We start from the raw sequence: 18,571 nt of genomic DNA on the forward strand, positions 1-18,571 counted from the left end.
CCATTGGACCAAAAGATACTATTGAGATCTGAGCAAGGTTATTTTAGTTAACTAAAACTAACGGAAAAGAAAACAAACCTAAAACTAAAATAAAAAAAACAATAAAAAACAGTTTTGTTCATGAAATTAAATAAAAACGAAAATGCTTTTTAAAAAACGAAAACTGAAACTACATTTTATGTTTACAAAACTAACTAAACCTAACTATAATTATAACAAAAATGTCCTTTGTTTTAGTCTTTGGTAATTAATTTAATGCATGAGCCTTTGGGGATGATTTTAAACGTGATTTTAAGTAGATTAATTTTAATATTAACCAGAAGAGGGATGTTTGAAATAATGTCACACAGAAGTGACAATAGAAAGCACCTTCAGATGACATCGCTCCCATGGTGTTTTTTAAATATTGTGCACAAGTAATACAAAGTAAAATAAATAAATAAATAAATAAATAAATAAAAAATAATAATAATAATAATACTGAAACTAACTAAAACTAAATGTTTAATAAATAACTAAAAATAATAAAAACTATAACAGAATCACCATGAAAACGAATTAAAACTAACTTAAAAAAAAAAAAAAAAAAAAAAAAAAAGCTACAATGAAAATTCCAAAACTACAATGACCCTGGATCTGAGTGCCTTTGTTGACCTTTGGGCACCAGGAAAAGATTTTCCCTTTTTTTAGAGGCCAAAGTAATATCAGCAGCGTCGAGGTTGTGAAACTCTAGTGAGCACAGTCCAGTCAAGCATGTGGTGACAGCGCCCGCCTGCACTGCTGGGTTATCTACACCGCTTTGATTATGTCTACTCCCTTTTTCCACCATTTGTTGCACTCTTCACATGCTTGCGCATTTATGTCATTAATTTATTGTTTAACTTTCTTTGTTTTCATATGTCAAATTTTTACTTTATTAACAGCACTTTGTATGCAGATGTGGTTGTTTTTAAAGTGCTGCTAATTCATTATTTTACAATATAGTTATTTTGAAATTCGCAGGATTGCGACCAAAAAGTAAATGCTATACACCAACTCTGCTCTAAGTTGATAATTTCATGTAAATAAAATGATTTAAAACCTTTTCCTGAACATTGACATTCGGGGAACAAACAGTGATTACTATTGTATACTGGTACTGTATTATCAAAGCAATCTATAGTAAGCTTATGTTTAACCTTGAATGCTTAATAATACTGCTGAAGCGCTCACAATAAAGGGAGATCCCCCCAATGTTAGAATGTGAAATAACAACACTTTTACCTTTTGTTGACAAACCACACTTTCAGAAGTATTCATAGCAAATAGTGAAAATCAACATCTAACTGACGTATATTATAATTGCACACAATTTAGCCTTTTGTTTAAACCTAAATTTTTTTTTTACATTTTTCACATAAACCGGCCAAAAGCGTTTTCCAACGAAGATGTGGGTTGGGACTCAATAATAAAAAAATAACATTCAAAACTAGACTTAAGTGCAATTTCTGGATAAATTGTGTGGGAACGCTAAAAGCTGAATGCTAATAGATGAATGCTAAGATTTGAATGCATGTGGAATGCTTATGAAGTAAATTGAGAGATAAATTATGAAATTATAACCTCCTGGTTACTGGACAATGCGCTTTACCACCGAGCAGTATCACCAGGGCCGGCGCTAGCCATTTTGGTGCCCTAAGCATAAATGTTTTGTTATTTTTTAATAATTATTATTTATTGTTTTTATAAGGCCATGTTAAATGAAACAGATTAATGTAGCTGCAATGGATTCAATTCCTAATGTAAATATTCATATTCTTACTAATGCATTAAATTAGAGCAAGAAGTTTCTACTCTTTGCAGCATTGGTACTTTTGACTGTCTAAAATATGTGCTGCATGAATTCCTCAACTGAATCGAAAATCGTTGTGAATCATGAATTGAATCGGGCCCTTGTGAATCGAATTAAATCGATTCTGGAAATCTGAATCGATACCCAGCCCTACTTCTAAGTGTCAATATTGAAGTTTTAAAAATGTTCACAAAAATAAGTGATAAATAATAAGTCTTTATATAACTAACAATGACACCAAATACCCTAAATAAAGCTAAATGAATTAAAATAAAACTCAATGCCACTACTATTAACAAATAAACATCTGGAAATAAACAAAGTGCAAGCAAGTTAGTAGAGGCCCTACAGAGGCACATGTCTCCATTTCTGGGCTGCAAAATCGGCTATCAGGTCATCATATGACAGCTTTTGTGCAATTTCCGCATTTATGTTAGGGTATGAAATGCTCCTTGAACATATTGAAGCATTGATCCTGTATTCAGAAATACAAGACAATATTCAGGGATTCTACAATGAAATATGGTTTTGAACCAACCATGGTACAAACATTTTCTAAATTGATTAGGATTATGGTATTGTGCAGGCCTATATTTAAAACACAGGTACATGAAAATTTTAATAATCTACCTTTTTAGAGAAGGACTGATAGGGCACTATGTAAAAATTCTGGACATAATGTTAAAACTATGAATATGAAATGAGGAAATCTACTTAGCCTTAAGATGATGATGATGATGATGATGATTATTATTATTATTATTTTCAAATTACACTTTCACCAGTACATGCCGCTCTTGGCCGTTCCATATGAAACAATATTGTCTCGTCACATTCCATTTAACATACTGTATAATGAACGTGCTGGTCACAACCATTCCACTGCGGCGGTTTGGAGTGTTTTTGTTTTGTTTTGCTAACTGTGGTCATGTAAACGTAGCTGCTACAAAATAAACAAATTGTCATTGTCATACCTGCAAGTGACGCGCGAGCATCATCTCATTGTTTTTTCTTTTCCTCTTTTCCGCCCCAAATTCTTGATGCCTTTTTGATGACATGTCCAGATATCCAAGAATAAACTTCTGCCAAATTTGCGATTGAAGCATAAAGTGTACCCCACCCCCCTCCCCCTTTCCCTAGTAGTTTGCTCCGTTGGAGCAAAAGTGCACCCCGCAGCCCTCCCCCTTTCCCCAGTAGGAACAAACTACAAGTAACTTGGGGAGGGGGGGCACCAACGTAGACCAGCGATACCGCTCGTCGAGTACATAATGCTACGTTATTTTTTGTATTTATTAACATGCTTTAGAAGCTTTTATTTTAAATATTAGACACTGATATTATAATTACTAATATGATTATTTTTACGGGCTTGATTTGTTTTTTGGTGCCCCCTTAGGCAGTTGGTGCCCTACGCGCAGTGCGTGATAAGCGTATGCGGAGCGCCGTGTCTGAGTATCACACAAGTAGTAATGGAAGTGGGCGTGGAGCGTGATAATGAGAAAAAGTTCCATGTCTGTGCCATTGAAAATGAATGGGGAAAAGTTGATATTAAATGTTGAATTGTGCAAATACTGTAAGTAATGTGGAATCATACAATGTATACCCCGGGAGGTGTGAATTTTTGAAGCTAGTTGAAATTTGAACAATGTAAATTGGAAGTATTATGCGGGAGTTGTTACGCGGCAAAAAGTGTAGAGAATAAAAATCACAATAGCATATGTGGGAATGCTTCCCACAAAAAAAATCTATGAATAGGTGAATGTGCAGGTGCCAAACTGCGAGTATGTGTGGGTCCGTTGTAGAAGGGTGCCTTAAGTTAGTAATGAGCCAACTTACGACTCAAACTGTCGTTTGGCTGATTTTTTTGCTTTGACTTGTGAGCAAAAATAAATGATAAGTCTTATGTCTGCTCAGCTCAACGCTAACAAACAATGCAAAATGTCTTATATGGGATAGAAAATAGCATCATCAATTCTGGTGTTATAACTCTTTGAGAACAGATATTTGAACACATGCAGAAAAGAAATGCTCACATACATGAGTTTTTTATTTTGTTTTTTGTTATTATTCTCAGTGAGAAATGACTAATACCGCAAATTAGGGTTGTGCAGATTGATCGAAGTATAGATTGAATCGATTATTACTACTTTGCAAATTTAAATAAGAGCCCAGGTATGATGTTTAAGAACCTAATAACAAAGTCTAATTTTGAAAAAAAGGGAAAAAGTTATTTAAGAGGACAAATGATCTAAAATACCATATTTTTTTTTATCTAAAATGATTTTTTTGGTATTGGTATCGGCGATATTGGCACCAGCATTTACTTGGTATCGATCAATACCAAAATCTTATCTATCGCACAGCTCTACTGCAAATTACTTCTTCGGTTGTCTTTACCCACGCTATTGTCATATTTATAAATTTATGATTGACCTCGATCAAATCCACCAAAATCACATTACACCACCTGTGCCACTAGTTAGACCTGGTTTTAGTGAGTCTAACAGCTTGGTTACTTTTGTAACCAAATCCACCGGAGGGGGCGGAGTTTGGCAACTCAGTGTGCTGGAACGACTGTGGAAGAGGCGCAGCGCCTCTACTGTACCAAATTCACAAATACACTCGACCAGAATTGCTGGCACGAAAACTGAGATGCACCCGTTTTTACGCCAGGCGCACGTGTGCCTGTCTACAAAAATAGAACCCTAGGAGTTGTAATCTAGACCGAGAAACTTCTGTACTTTAAACCAACAGGCAACAGTTCTCATTCAAAAAATGAAATTGCACATATTTCTTTATTTTTGTATGAAACAATCTGATGTTATACATACATTCAAATTTACAGATGCATATATCAGTAGAGGTGGGAATCTTGGGCACCTCACGATTCGATTGCGATTACGATTCAGAGGCTACGATTCGATTATAAAACGATTATTGATTTCCCCCCCAGGCAGCAGAAAAAAACAATGTATTTTGGTGCTTTTAATGTTTCGTACATTAGTTACAAAAATAGTACAAAAGTCCTCTCAGGCCTAAATAAACTACTATTTCAGTATCAAGTTAACAGTTCAAAACAGTAAATAAAATACTCAAGTCCTCATTCTGTAACAACAGCTTTTAAGTATATTCAGTCTTCAACAGAATAAAACATAGCATTGAGCAAAAATATATTATTTTTATCCACTCAAAAGTGCACTGAGGTATAAATGAAAGACAATGTGAACTACTACTTCAATACAAATGCCTAAAAAAAAAAAAAAGGTGCTTTCCTGCTTTTTAAGTTGTGTAAAGATGAACATGTAAACATTAAAGTTTCTCAGAGGTACAAAAAAAAAAAACCTCAAGTGCTTTTCTGCTTTTTAACTTGTGTAAACATGAACGTGTAAACATTAATGGGATCGTTCGGCTTTTTTAACATGAATCTCAATTTGATCCTCACCTCCCGTGTGTGCAATCAGCACTGACTTCGGCGTTGGACGAGAGGAAAATAGTCCAGCAAGCTGGCTGGGGTCTCGGAAATAAAGCGTTTTTCTTCTAAAAACTATTTGTTTTCAAAAGCGTGATACATTTCCACCACAATACTCTTTTCTGAATAAAGTCAGACGCCATTACCGCCAGCCACTACTTTTCTGTTCGTTCGTTCGCATCACTGCGCGGCGCCCTGTAGAACGCTAACCGACGCACTGCAGCCAGCTAGCTGATACTTCCGCCTCAAGTTGTTTGCCTTTTCGGAGCAGGTCTGATCTCACGAAGAGGTGGGTTGGTCAGCTCAGCCATGCTTGTTGTTGTTTTGAATCTCGAGGCGTGAGTTGTGGATGTGTACTCTCGGTCCGTCCCAAAAGCGTCCCGAAGACCGCGCGCGCTACTGCGTTTCAGTTCCGCGTACTTTTCGCTCCGGTTCACTTTAGTTTCGCTTCCCTTGGCATATTTATATAATCGGAATTTGGACGTTTGTGAATCGTTCTCGATTGTTCCACGGCCGAATCGTGAATAATCTAAGAATCGGAAATTTTGCACACCTCTATATATCAGTAATACATACAACAATCAAAATAAAGTTTTTTTTCCCACCCTTCTTCACATAGATAATGCGCATATGACATCACAGCCGCTGGCCAAAGGCTTGCAGGAGTACCCCTTGTAAACAGCTGGTGTTAATCTACTAATTACAACATGTTTCATTCATAAATGACTAAGTAGTTGAGACAGACCCGTCACCAGAGCCCAGGCTTAAAGGGTTAGTTCGGATTTTTGGACATGAATCTGTATTTCATCCTAACCTTCAGTGGTGTGCGATCAGCACTGACTTACTCCTGACGGCGTTCCGTGACATGAGTTCTGGTCCGGTTTTGGTCGAGAGGAAAGTAGTCCAGCAAGTTGTCTGCGATCACGGAAATAAAGCGTTTTTCTACGATGGTCTTGCCGTATACTTTGTGTATGTACTGTAAATGCTATCTATGTTAATACTGTCACCGGGCGCCATTCAATGGATCGATCCACGTCAAAGCTAAGTTAATTAATTAATTAAAAATCGAAGTGAATTTAATCAAATATATGGGGCAATTTAATTCTCTCCTTAGGGTATTCCTAATAATTGGGCCCACCCATGCATTTCAAGTGGCCCCCCTTAAAGGGGCAGTCTGCCGGATTCACTCAGGAAAATGCACTTTTGAAATACAGGATGTACACACTTGAACTTTCTCTCAGTCTACACATCTGTATTTATGTTAACCTTTGGTGGTGATTTTGTCCTAAACCCCCACCCCCCCAGCCTGTATTTTGCCATTTTGTGTTTGTTTTGTAAACAGCGGGACATTTCAGTGGAAAGACAGTGTTTACACCCCTCCAGCCAATCGCAGAGCGGGGGGTGGCGTGTCGCAAACGGGGCCGGGCGAACGTGTCGGCTGCGTGACGTCACTCCCGCGGCAATTTGAAAGCCTGTTGACTGATTAGAACAAGCTAGTGGAGCAACATGTGGAAAGCATGCACAGGCTGTCGACCATTTTCCAGTTAGCCACTACTAAGTCTGGTGGGAATCACCTGTAGCTGTAAGTCCATGCACCTCTCTTTTTCTTCATGGTCATAGGCTTCTGTGTAGTCTCATCACAGGGCTTTTTCTCCATTGCAAAAAAACTTTCCAAATATATCCGTTTTTTACTCGTTTTGCTAACTTGTCGATTAGCATCAGCACAATGCGATTGAGATAAAGCATGCGTCAAGAGTCTGTCGTAAACAAAGAAAATCCGGTCGCTTTTCAAAAAAAAATAATTTTTAAGCCTCGGCTAATCAATTAACCGGAAGTACAGTAAGTTTTTTTTATTTTTTTTTAATTCTTTTAACTGTGGGACCCACCCGGTCCAAAGTGGCCCTCGGCCCGTTATCGGTCCGCGGCCCGATGGTTGGGTACCACTGCCTAGGCTATAGGCAAATATGTACTCTTAGGTACAAATTTAAAGGCTACGGAGATGTATTTTTATATGTACCTGTATTTTATATGTACCTTTATTTTATATGTACCTACATATTTAACACATTTTTTTCTGACAATGTAGAGGGAAGCATAATGTAAAAATGTTAAAATAAAAAATGATGTTATTCTCAAATTACAAAGCTACCATTCATGGTCCTGTTCCCGCTTGAGAAAAGCATGCTGTTTCAAAGAGACTGTTTATTCCCGTCCAAATAACGATTCTTGCAACATTTTCAGACGCTCTCCTTGGAAACCTTTAGCGCCAGTAGGCCAGTAGATAAGAATTTGCTGGTGTAAGGGATTGTGTTTCAGAAATGCTTCTTTCCTCAAGTCACGTTGCCGCACAACCTGCAGCCGACCAATGGTTTTGCAGGCACGTAGACGCGATGCTATAAAGCCCGCGGAGAGCCGGGGCGTCTTCATTCTAAAAAAGGGAGCCAGGGAGGACCGCGAGCCGTCTTTGAAGTCGCACTCAATCACCATTGGGCTATAATGCTGCGAGTGAGGTGTCTGAGAGGAGGGAGCAGAGGGGCCGAGGCTGCCCATCTGATCGGAGCCATGGTTTGTATTTTGTTTCTTTCAAAAAAAAAAACGACCACTTTAATTTGAAGGTAGACACGTGCATTACTTTCAGCGAAATTTCATTGAATGTGTGCGTTTGGGTGCGCGCTCCTGAGTGACACGACAGCTGTGGTGCACAGAGGAGCTCTCAAACTCTTTGACACCGGAGCTGCTTCTGAGCCAGCAAGACTGTATTGCGTCTATCTGAATGTAGATAAGGACACTTTAACACGTGTACTTTGGCATGGGACCAACCTTTCTTTGCATTGATAGCCAAGGGTCATTATGAAAAGCCGAGAATAGGCTGATATAAATCCTGTCGACTTTAGTTTCACTGGCGCAGTGATTCACAGTGTGGCTTCCTTTAGTGATACACAAAAGAAACACTGGATAAAATGTTGCAGTTTCTTCATTAAAAAAAAAGTACTGTACATTTGTTAAATTGTATTTAACTTTTAAATACAGTTGCTGGCTTTATAACTATTTGAACTTGATATCATCAGTAAAATAACGCACGAATAGAAAGACTAGGGCACACTATAGTATAAGACCAATTAGGCTATACAGTCTTCCCTCGCTATAACGCGGTTCACTTTTTGCGGTCTCGCTGTATCGCGGATTTTTTTTTCAGTGCAATTTTGCATATTTTTTTGCAGTAATATACCCATTTTATAAAATCTATGAAGTTTTGAACATTATCAATGTTTGAACAAGAGAGAAATGTGAGAACATGTAAATGCCTCAATGAGAAAAGTGTCTAAATTGAGTGGTAGGGGATTTTAGAGCCTTAAAACATTTATAAGAATTGTAAAACATAAAGTTAACTACTTCGCGGATTTCATTTATTGCGGGTATTTTTTGGAACCTAACCCCAGCGGAAAACGAGGGAACACTGTATTTGAATGTTTTTCACTTCTGTGTCTGTACTGTGCACACTAGTCAGCTAATTGACAACTGAGAGGCAAAATTGTGCACATTTGTTCGTATACAACTAGTGAAGCACTATGTCAACTTGTTACATGTTGCAATGCCACCAGTGGTATTACTAGCATGAAGTGTAGGGCACATAAAGCTGTTCATTTATTCAATATTCTTGATGTACACTAAGTACTCAAATGGCTTTGTATCAATTATTTGATAGCCAATCTAAAGTTTGTGTAACACAATTAAAACACAAACTTGTAAGACACAATTATATTGACTGATTGAGCTGTTTCTTAAAAATCCTATGTTGGGAAAATTTATGATGTTACATGCAGGGTTGGGAGGGTTACTTTAAAAATGTATTTTCCAATACACTTACTACTTGTTAAAAATGTAATTTGAACATAATCCACGTATCATAATATTAAAATAATGTAATGATTATTTTTAATTACTTTGGATTTCTCCAATATCAGGAAAAATAATAATAAAAAAGAGAGAGACTAAATAAATACATTTCAATGTAATATATTTTGCATTGGTCGTTTCTATCTTATGGATCTTTCATATGCAAAGGTGTGGAAGCCAACTCAAATTTAAATCCAGTGATTATATGTGACATCAACCGTGGGGGGTATTTTTTAATAGATGATATTGGCTATGTGAGGTTTAAATAGTAAAGCTGTGGGTAATTTGTGACTTAATTCCAGGAAAAGCTTGTTTGGCCAACTCGTTTGAGACCGGGCAAGGATATGACTTTTGTGTGTCTCTCAACACATGAAAAAATGTGAATTAAAAAAAGATATATATATATATATTAGGGGTGTCACGATTCGCCAACTCCACGATTCGATTTAAATTTCGATTTTGGGGTCACGATTCGATTTTTTTTTCGATTTTTTTTTTTTTTTTTTTTCCGCTCCCCCACTTTATAACACAGAGGCATATGCTTCTGTAGGCTAAGGCTAGTCTATGATCATTGGTTCTATTCATTGTACAGTAAATCTTATTTCAAAAGATCGGCTACATATAGGTGATGCAATTTCCATATTATTTTTGTGTAAATTTATGTAATATATGATAATTGACATTAGGCAGGAATGATCAAATTCAAAGAATTTATTTACAATATAAAGTTAACCGTCTTGTTCTTACTGAAGTGTAAAATAAAAAATAAAAAAACAAAAACAAAAAGTCACAGTGGGTGCCTGCCATCTATTGACTGTTTTTGGTTACAACAGTGTGCTGTGCGTTCCTCTTAAAATAATGTGCAATGTGCAACAACAACAAAAAATATATTGTATCCAAAGTCATGGAACAAATACAGCCTGAACAAACTATATCCCAACATTTACAGTTGCTGGGCATACTGTAGCGTGGTTCAAGTACACTAATTAAATGTTTGAATCCAGCGTTTTCCAAGGCTGCAGGTCTGCTGCTATAAATAGACCTATGGATCTGGCGTTTCGCGCGAGCTGAAGTGTGTGGAAGTTTCACTGTAAATGAGGATGAAATAGTTGGTTGGACCGTTGTTTTCCCACTTGTTTTCGCCGCCGGCTCCGCTCCCCTAGTATGTATGTGTGTGTTTGTGTCGGCTGGTGCCCGTATAATGGTACTTCAGTTTGAATGCGCCAGCGCGACACTCTGATTGGAGGACTGTGCCAGCGCGACACTCCGATTGGACGACTGTGCCAGCGCGACACTCCGATTGGACGACTGTGCCAGCGCGACGCTATTGTGTATCCGTGTATTATACCCCTATTGGTTATTGTTGTTTCTCCTCCGTTCTGTCAGTTCTGTCAAATGCGGTTATTATTTGTTCACCTTCCACTTTCACTCCCTTGTCAAACCCCTGCCTGAAATTTCAAGTAAAACTACTCAGATGTTAAAGTCGACCCGTGTTTATCTACTCTATATTTTCTGTTATTGTGTTACTTCCCTTCCCCTTGACGAGCCGGGCGTAACACCGTGGCCGAGTACAGTACGCGCACATAGCATATCTTGCAACTGTGGTCTTTTTATCGACAACGTGAACGTTGTCGACATAACTCACCGGGAACGCAAAATGTTTCCAAACTGGTGACGAGAGAAGCGGGAGCGGCTTGAAGCACCATTGCTGTGTCTGTCCGCGCTTGCCATCATGACTGCAGGAGAAGGGGGGGGCGGCATAGAATCGTGTGTCCTCTCTTCTATTTCGATGCTCGAAATCGTGACGTAATTTCGATCGATTTCGATAAAAAATCGAAATCGTGACACCCTTAATATATATATATATATATATATATATATATATATATATATATATATATTTATACTATTTGTTTTAAAATATTTTTTGAGATGGTAGCATACTTGGTGTAAATTGTCAATGGGACATGTCGCTCCTTATGATTGTGTTTACATATCTATAGGGGTATGTAAACTTATGAGTAAGGTGAGAAAAGGCTTAACTGTGGTAATTGTTTTGATAGTTTCAGAGGTTGAAGTTGACATGAGAGATGTACATGTGAATTTTTTGTGCCATTAAATGACCTTTAACTTTTACAGTTGTGCTCATAAGTTTCAAGTTTCAAGCATAACTTTATTCCAAGTAATTTTCCACTTCTTATCACAATATTCTTGGGGCTATACACAATATGGAAAGTAAATAACTGGTGCTTTCACCTCATTTTAACATGATCCACGATATCCCCCACTCCTCAGGTGGGCCGTGCAGCGACGGGTTGGGTGCGGAGGGCCTTCCAGAGCACCTCCATTGCCGCAACTGTCCAAACACAGCCGACGGTTGAAGACGACCATGTTACTGAGCCTGCACAGCAGGAGTGTCCTGTTAGCAGCTACAATGAATGGGACCCTCTTGAGGAGGTCATTGTGGGCCGTGCTGAAAATGCCCGTGTGCCTCCCTTCACTGTGGAAGTGAAAGTAAGGAGGTTTTGTTGTTAGTAAAATTAGTAAAAACCTGTGAAATTGCAAATTGTGAAGGCATAATTCTTGACACAGCTCTTGTGTTGTGTTGTGACATGTTGAGCCAGGACGCGGCCTGGTATTTAGGACCCCATGAAAAAAAAATATCACTTTGGACCCTTTGGTAATCACTTTTGTGAACAGTTTGCGGTCAAAATACGACTGATTCGTTTTCTTTCCTTGAAATGTCCTGTTAGGCAAACACATATGAGAAGTACTGGTCCTTCTATCAAAAGTACGGGGGCCAACCTTTTCCTGCGGACCACTTAAAAAAAGCTGTTTCTGAGATTGAAGAAATGTGCAACATTCTCCATCACGAGGGCGTTGTTGTGAGGAGGCCAGAGCCGATTGACTGGTCCCTGGAATACAAAACTCCGGACTTCCAATCATCAGGTATTGCTGCTCAATCATCAGGTTTCTTATTGATGTTATTGTTTTAGGGTTTTTAATTGTTGCTTTATTGCTTTTTATTTATGTACAGTGCTTTGACTCATTTGTGATTGTTGTTTTAAGTACTCTATAAAGTTGAGGTAAGGTAAAAAAAAAAAAAAAAAGTCAGATCTAAAATGTATTATTCTACATTAGGCGTGTCAGGCAAGTTCAAATTTTAATCAGAATTAATCGCATGACTTCAATAGTTAACTCATGATTAATCACAAATTTTATATCTGTTCTAAATGTACAATAAAATGTACAATGAAAGCTTTCATGCTCTTGTTAAATCATAAAAGTGGGAAAAAATGTTAAACTAACAGAAATATGCCTGCATATTTTGGTCATTGATACAGTAATTTCATAATAATTCAGAAAATTTAGTTATACTGTACTGTAAAAAAAAGAGTGTGATATTGAGTTGATTTGTGTTGAGGTCATTTTTCTGCCACTAGTTGGCATAATAACATTTGTAAGACGTTGGTGACAGCTGTGCATTTTTCTTTTCATATTAAGAGCTATCTAATCTTTAACACGAAGTAACTTGTGAAATTCTGCACATTTTTAAAATTGTAAAATACAACTTGACCCCATTCTCCACAAATATATGCATTAGTATTAAATTTATTACTGCTAAATTTTGATGTGGACGTGTCTGCTGCGTTGTGACTGGAATTCTCCCAGTACACTGACGATCCCCAAAATATTTGAAATTGCGCATATATGAGGAAAATAAAATACATAAAAAATATGGATACAGCAGTACCGCTTTTTTTCAGACTGAGTATGATTCAAAGGACTTACATTTCAGTAATTGCACATACAGAATACCGATACTTGATGATGCCATTACATCATGCAGTTGTGATGAAAATTTTATCAAATACTGTTCAAAAGCACAAAACACAAACATTTCTTTAACATGGCAAACCGTTTTTTCCACTCTGCATCTGCAATATTGCCACACGTTTCAATTACTAAATGTAACATGTAACACAAGGCATTTCAGTTCTGAAATTAAACTGTGATACATTATCACGTCATTGCTAAGATTAGATCAGATCTCATATTAATCAGATCATAGAGACAGAGCCCTATCTATCTATCTATCTATCTATCTATCTATCTATCTATCTATCTATCTAATCCTATCTGTAGGCATAAAAAGCATGAGTGAAGAGGATTCGTCATTTAATTAATAATCATTAGCAAAAACAAGACTGAGCTATATAGGATGAAATACTTCCAGTTTCTTGCTTTCATGTTCCCTTCTTTCAAATTTACAGTTTCAAACAAAATAGTGTGGTGGAGATTTCCTGAGAAAAGATGTCAAGGATGGCATATTGTTTTGTAGGCATGTATGCAGCCATGCCCCGAGATATCCTCATGGTGGTGGGAAATGAGATCATCGAGGCTCCAATGGCGTGGCGGGCTCGCTTCTTCGAGTACCGAGCATACCGACCTTTAATCAAGGAATACTTCAGAAAAGGTGCTAAATGGACCACTGCTCCCAAGCCCACTATGGCCGATGAGCTGTACGATCAGGTGACGCCTAATGGTGGTGGCCCGTGCTGTTTCCTTCTCGTCTATTTACTGTAAATAACACTGGGTTCGTTGTGAATTCTTTTAGGACTACCCCATCCGCACAGTGGAAGACAGACACAAACTGGCCGCTCAGGGCAAATTTGTGACCACAGAGCACGAGCCCTGCTTTGACGCCGCTGATTTCATTCGTGCTGGAAAGGACCTTTTTGTCCAGAGAAGTCAGGTACAGTCAGTAGGCGACTCGAGTTATTCATATACAGCTTTTACTGGGAGTCTTTTAAGGTCTTTCCAATTTGGACCTGCAACACACAGATCGAAAGAATAGATTGAAAACGTTGCGTAGTTTGTTACTGTTAAGCTTTAGCCTCAGACTGTATTACAGTGGAACCACGACTTAAGATAAATTAGCACAAATGTCAAATAGTGGCGGCGAACATCACAATAAACAGCAGATACTTAACAAATCTTCACTGCTTGCTTAACCCATTTATTTTCATTCCTAGTTCAAGTTTAAACCAAAAACAAAAACAATTGCAGGTTGTGTCAAGTCCCATGACTTACAAAGTACACTGACTTAATGCTAATACAGAAGGCAAAACGCTGTGGATGTGCTAATTCAAGTTAGCAACACATACTGTAAACAGGAATATATACTTTATCCTCTGTTATTTATTGCACATAAACAAAGTAGTCATACAATCTTGCTTTGTCACAAGTTCTCCCAAGTTAATATCTGTACTTGCAGTTGCACGACTTAGAGTTTGCTTTGCTTACTGGTCTTTGTTGGCTTCTAAAAACACAACTAATGGCACAAATACAAACAGGCAAGACTTGTCAAGTTATTTGGTTCAAGCCTAACTCAAGTCAAGTCTAATCAGGTTTTTGTCAAGCAAGTCCCAAGTCTTAAAATTGGGGACTTCAGTCAACTAACAAGCAACCATATCACAGCAAACCCACCCAGGTGAATGTCTGTGTCCCAAAGGTTACAAACTACATGGGAATCGAGTGGATGCGCCGTCACCTGGCCCCAGATTACAATATCCACATCATCTCATTCAAAGATCCCAACCCCATGCACATTGACGCCACTTTCAACATCATCGGACCAGGACTTGTGCTGTCAAACCCTGATCGGCCATGTCGCCAGGTAAGACTGAAATTTCCTATATGTGTAAGACAGGGAAACCTGCTGAAGGAATTTCTAGTAGGGATGTTTGAAACCACTTTTTTTCCAGACCAATACCGATACACAACTCTTCAGTAATCACCGATACCACTAGTAAATACCCCCCCCTAAAATGACAGATAATTTTTAAAGAAAGACCTATAAATCCCAATATAGTATGTACCCTTAAAAAACTGCATGAAATTAATGGCATTTTGTTTGCCTCTAATTTCTAATTTCGAGTTCCTGATTGTAAAACGGTCATTAGAGGCTGATTGTCAGGGTTACCTGTTTGACATCTATTAAACACAGCACAAAAAGGAGAGAAGACACTCAGTTCAGGGCTCACGAGGAGAGAAGAGAGGAACTGACTGATACAATTCACTCCTGCACTCTCTGAAGATACCTTTACTCACTATATATATATATATATATATATATATATATATGTGTATATATATATATATATATATATATATATATATATGTGTATATATATATATATATATATATATATATATATATATATATATATATATATATATATATATATATATATATATATATATATATATATATATATATATATATATATAGTTTTTTCTTTTTCTTAAACATATTAAATCTTATGACAGCTGGTGTCTGAGTATTGTATTATTATTATTATTATCTTTTCAGATTGACATGTTCAAGAAGGCAGGCTGGACTATTGTAAAACCTCCAACACCTCTTATTCCAGATGGTGGGTACTGACTGGAATTGAATGAATTTTCCCATTTCACCCCAAAAAGCTGAGATTTTCCATTCAACTTGTTTTTGTTATTATTAATGAACAAGGGTATTGTTTAAAACTGGGTTGACAGTGCCAGACAGGCAGTTTAACAAAAACATTTTGAATTTATGACAGATTTTCATATCTATTGATATTTCACGCTTTTCTTGTATATTTGTGTAGATCACCCTCTTTGGATGTCCTCCAAATGGTTGTCCATGAATGTTCTGATGCTGGATGAGAAGCGCGTCATGGTTGAAGCCAATGAATCCACCATTCAGAAAATGTTCGAGGACCTCGGTGAGTGTAACTGATATATTGAAGATCCGTTTGAGTGGTGTTATGCCTAAATTGTGTGTGTGTGTTTTTTTTTTTTGTCGTGATGTAGGTATAAAGACCATAAAGGTGAACATTCGCCATGCCAACTCGCTGGGTGGCGGCTTCCACTGCTGGACTACTGACGTCCGCCGCCGTGGTACATTGCAGTCCTACTTCCACTAGCCTTGCCAGAAATGGGCAGTTTTTATTGAGCTTTAAAAGATTAGAGCCCTCCATTTGGAATTTTAATTCAGTTGCGGATTTTGGAATTAATACCTTGTGTCTCTAAGTTTAACACTAAGACTAACATGGGGGCTGTATAGCTTTTATTTGCAAGTCAGTTACGTGTGAGCGTCAAAATAGTGAACCTTATGTTCTTTAACAAATACACAAATCCATTAATGAGTCTTAACGGTCAGCACCAAAATCTTGCTCTGGATTGGGTCTTGATGTCCTGAATGAATATGAATGTATTGTTTTGATTTGACATCGCTGTGCATTACCGTGCCTTTGCAAACAGCTTTGTTTCGATATACTGTACAGTGAACCCCCATTTATTCACAGTTCGGCATTCACAAATTCGAAAATTGTTGGGTTGAGTTTTTCGGGAACGTATCGTTGACTTATTTACTTTAAAAAAAAAAAGAAAAAAAAAGTCATGCAATATTGTTGAACTGAGGGGGAGGAGCTTCGTTTCGTCAGACCATAGCCATGTCTAATAGAAACAAAGTGCTTTTCTGCCATCTTGTGGTATCTATTGGCAATTACAAACTTTTTTTGTATTACTCACGAATAGCGGGAGTTCACTGTCCACTCACCAGCCACTTTATTAGCTACATTTTGTAATCTTTTGCAACGGCTCTGCTATAAATTCTGCCTATAAAACGTCAGCGGTGTTTTTAGAAAGATAATTTTCCTAATGTCGTTTTCTGTGGTGTTCATAGAAGGCATTGCAACATTAGAAATTGTGGCAGAGTGATTGCAGTGCACTGTTCAAGTGTACCTAATAAATTGTCCACTAGGCGTCAATAGCACCATCAACATATATCTCCATATATTCCTTCAACATATATCTCAATATTAACTGCATTTCTGGCCTGGCTATTGTTTCTGGCTTCGACATCTTCAAGTCATCGCGAGGACAAGGTACAGTTTGGTATGAGAATGTCATCAAACTAGGGCACAGGAGGAAGTGAGCTACCTCCTTTTGAATACTCAGAAACAACACTTCTGTTATTTTCCAAAGTATTTTTTTTATATTTAAAGGAATGTGTTAAAGTTGTTATGTAGGTCATTAAATATGATGGATTTGTTTTCACTGGAACATAATTTTGTAAAGATTTGAATTGATTGGACAAAGTTCTATTTATATTTGTCATTTTTCTCTTTATTTGGACTTCCCACCAATTCGTGTTTTTATATATTTACAGTCCATATCAGATTTTGTATACCTTTTGCCTCTGCTGTTCTCTCGTGTTGCAAAACTGGGCCGGTCATATGCTGCAAGTCATTCTCACTGAACCACTTGGCTGTTTTTGTTCGCACAGCAGAAATGCCAACAGATTGAAGAAAAAAAAGTGTTTGTTTAATAATTGTGTTGCATTCAAAGAAGGATACAGTAAAAGTGTTTGCGTGTGTGTGTGTGTGTGTTTACCTCCTAATGTCTGCTGCGACTGGAGGGCAGTAATGAGGAAAGCAAGTGCTGTTTTTGTATTGTGCAACATTAATAAATTAAATAAAAAAATGTGAGTGGCAATTTTGTGAGTGCCTGATGTGTCAAATGTGGTCAGTTTTTCATCCATTTTTGACAGTGCTTGTCATCACAAGGGTTGCAGGTGAGCTGACATACCTTAATGGTTGTCAGCAGAAGTCAATGTCAGCCCCAAGTAGAAATGTTTTTAACTCCAGATAAAACAATGCTTTTTTTTTGCTATCTGTTTAATTAATATTTTTTAAGCATTATTTAAAAATCAATTTTTGTGTAATTTCACAAAGCTACTTTTTATGTCTTTCCTTTGTGTTTAAATCTCTACAAATCCTTTGGCTGAAAATGTGGTTAAATGTTGTCAATTCAATATTATTTCATTCCATTAAAAGAACGGAAATGAAAAGGGATAAAAGAAGTTAAAAAAAAAAAAATCATGATGTGCTTTAAACATTATTTTGAGGCGGTTAAACTCCATCAATTCATTAAATTTTTAAAGTTTTTAGTTGTATAAATAATTGATTAGTGTGGTCTCTGTATACGCAAACGACACGAATTGCACATTTCTGTAAAAGAAAGATGGAATCAGTGTAGGTTTTGCAGGCACACCCCCACACTTCAATGCAATAGGTCAGGTATGGAACAAACAGTGAATTATATAACAATAACAAAGCATTCTTGTTCAATGATTCTTTAGCCTTGTGTACAACTGCTATATTTTATGATACCTTAGATTCGACATATTCTATATGTGATTTCCATGTTAAGTATTCATCAATAATAATACCTAAAAATTGTATTTCATTAGTCCTTTCTATTGCTGTACCTTGCACAGTCAGTGCTGCTTCAACATCAATATTTCTACAGCTAAAAATAATACA

The 18,571-nt window shown here is 37.2% G+C and overlaps 1 protein-coding gene across 1 annotated transcript; it reads left to right on the forward strand.

The window, feature by feature from the left end:
- The first annotated feature begins 7,677 nt into the window (after nt 1-7,677).
- Nucleotides 7,678-17,741, forward strand: gatm (glycine amidinotransferase (L-arginine:glycine amidinotransferase)). The gene is made up of 9 exons (XM_077519241.1): nt 7,678-7,865; nt 11,493-11,711; nt 11,951-12,146; nt 13,540-13,730; nt 13,816-13,953; nt 14,713-14,877; nt 15,574-15,637; nt 15,851-15,967; nt 16,056-17,741. Exons 1-9 carry the CDS (start codon nt 7,797-7,799, stop codon nt 16,166-16,168), a joined length of 1,272 nt encoding a protein of 423 aa, XP_077375367.1. The 5' UTR covers nt 7,678-7,796; the 3' UTR covers nt 16,169-17,741.
- Nucleotides 17,742-18,571: the final 830 nt, after the last annotated feature.

This window comes from Festucalex cinctus, chromosome 4 (genome assembly GCF_051991245.1).
Source record: "Festucalex cinctus isolate MCC-2025b chromosome 4, RoL_Fcin_1.0, whole genome shotgun sequence".
Lineage (NCBI taxonomy): Eukaryota > Metazoa > Chordata > Actinopteri > Syngnathiformes > Syngnathidae > Festucalex > Festucalex cinctus.

Bases quoted from the DNA above. Each gene is read 5' to 3' on its own strand.
- gatm (XM_077519241.1), top strand. From the start codon at position 7,797: ATGCTGCGAGTGAGGTGTCTGAGAGGAGGGAGCAGAGGGGCCGAGGCT. The intron at 13,731-13,815 runs GTGACGCCTAAT...GAATTCTTTTAG, and splicing joins CCGATGAGCTGTACGATCAG to GACTACCCCATCCGCACAGT. The intron at 15,968-16,055 runs GTGAGTGTAACT...GTCGTGATGTAG, and splicing joins GAAAATGTTCGAGGACCTCG to GTATAAAGACCATAAAGGTG.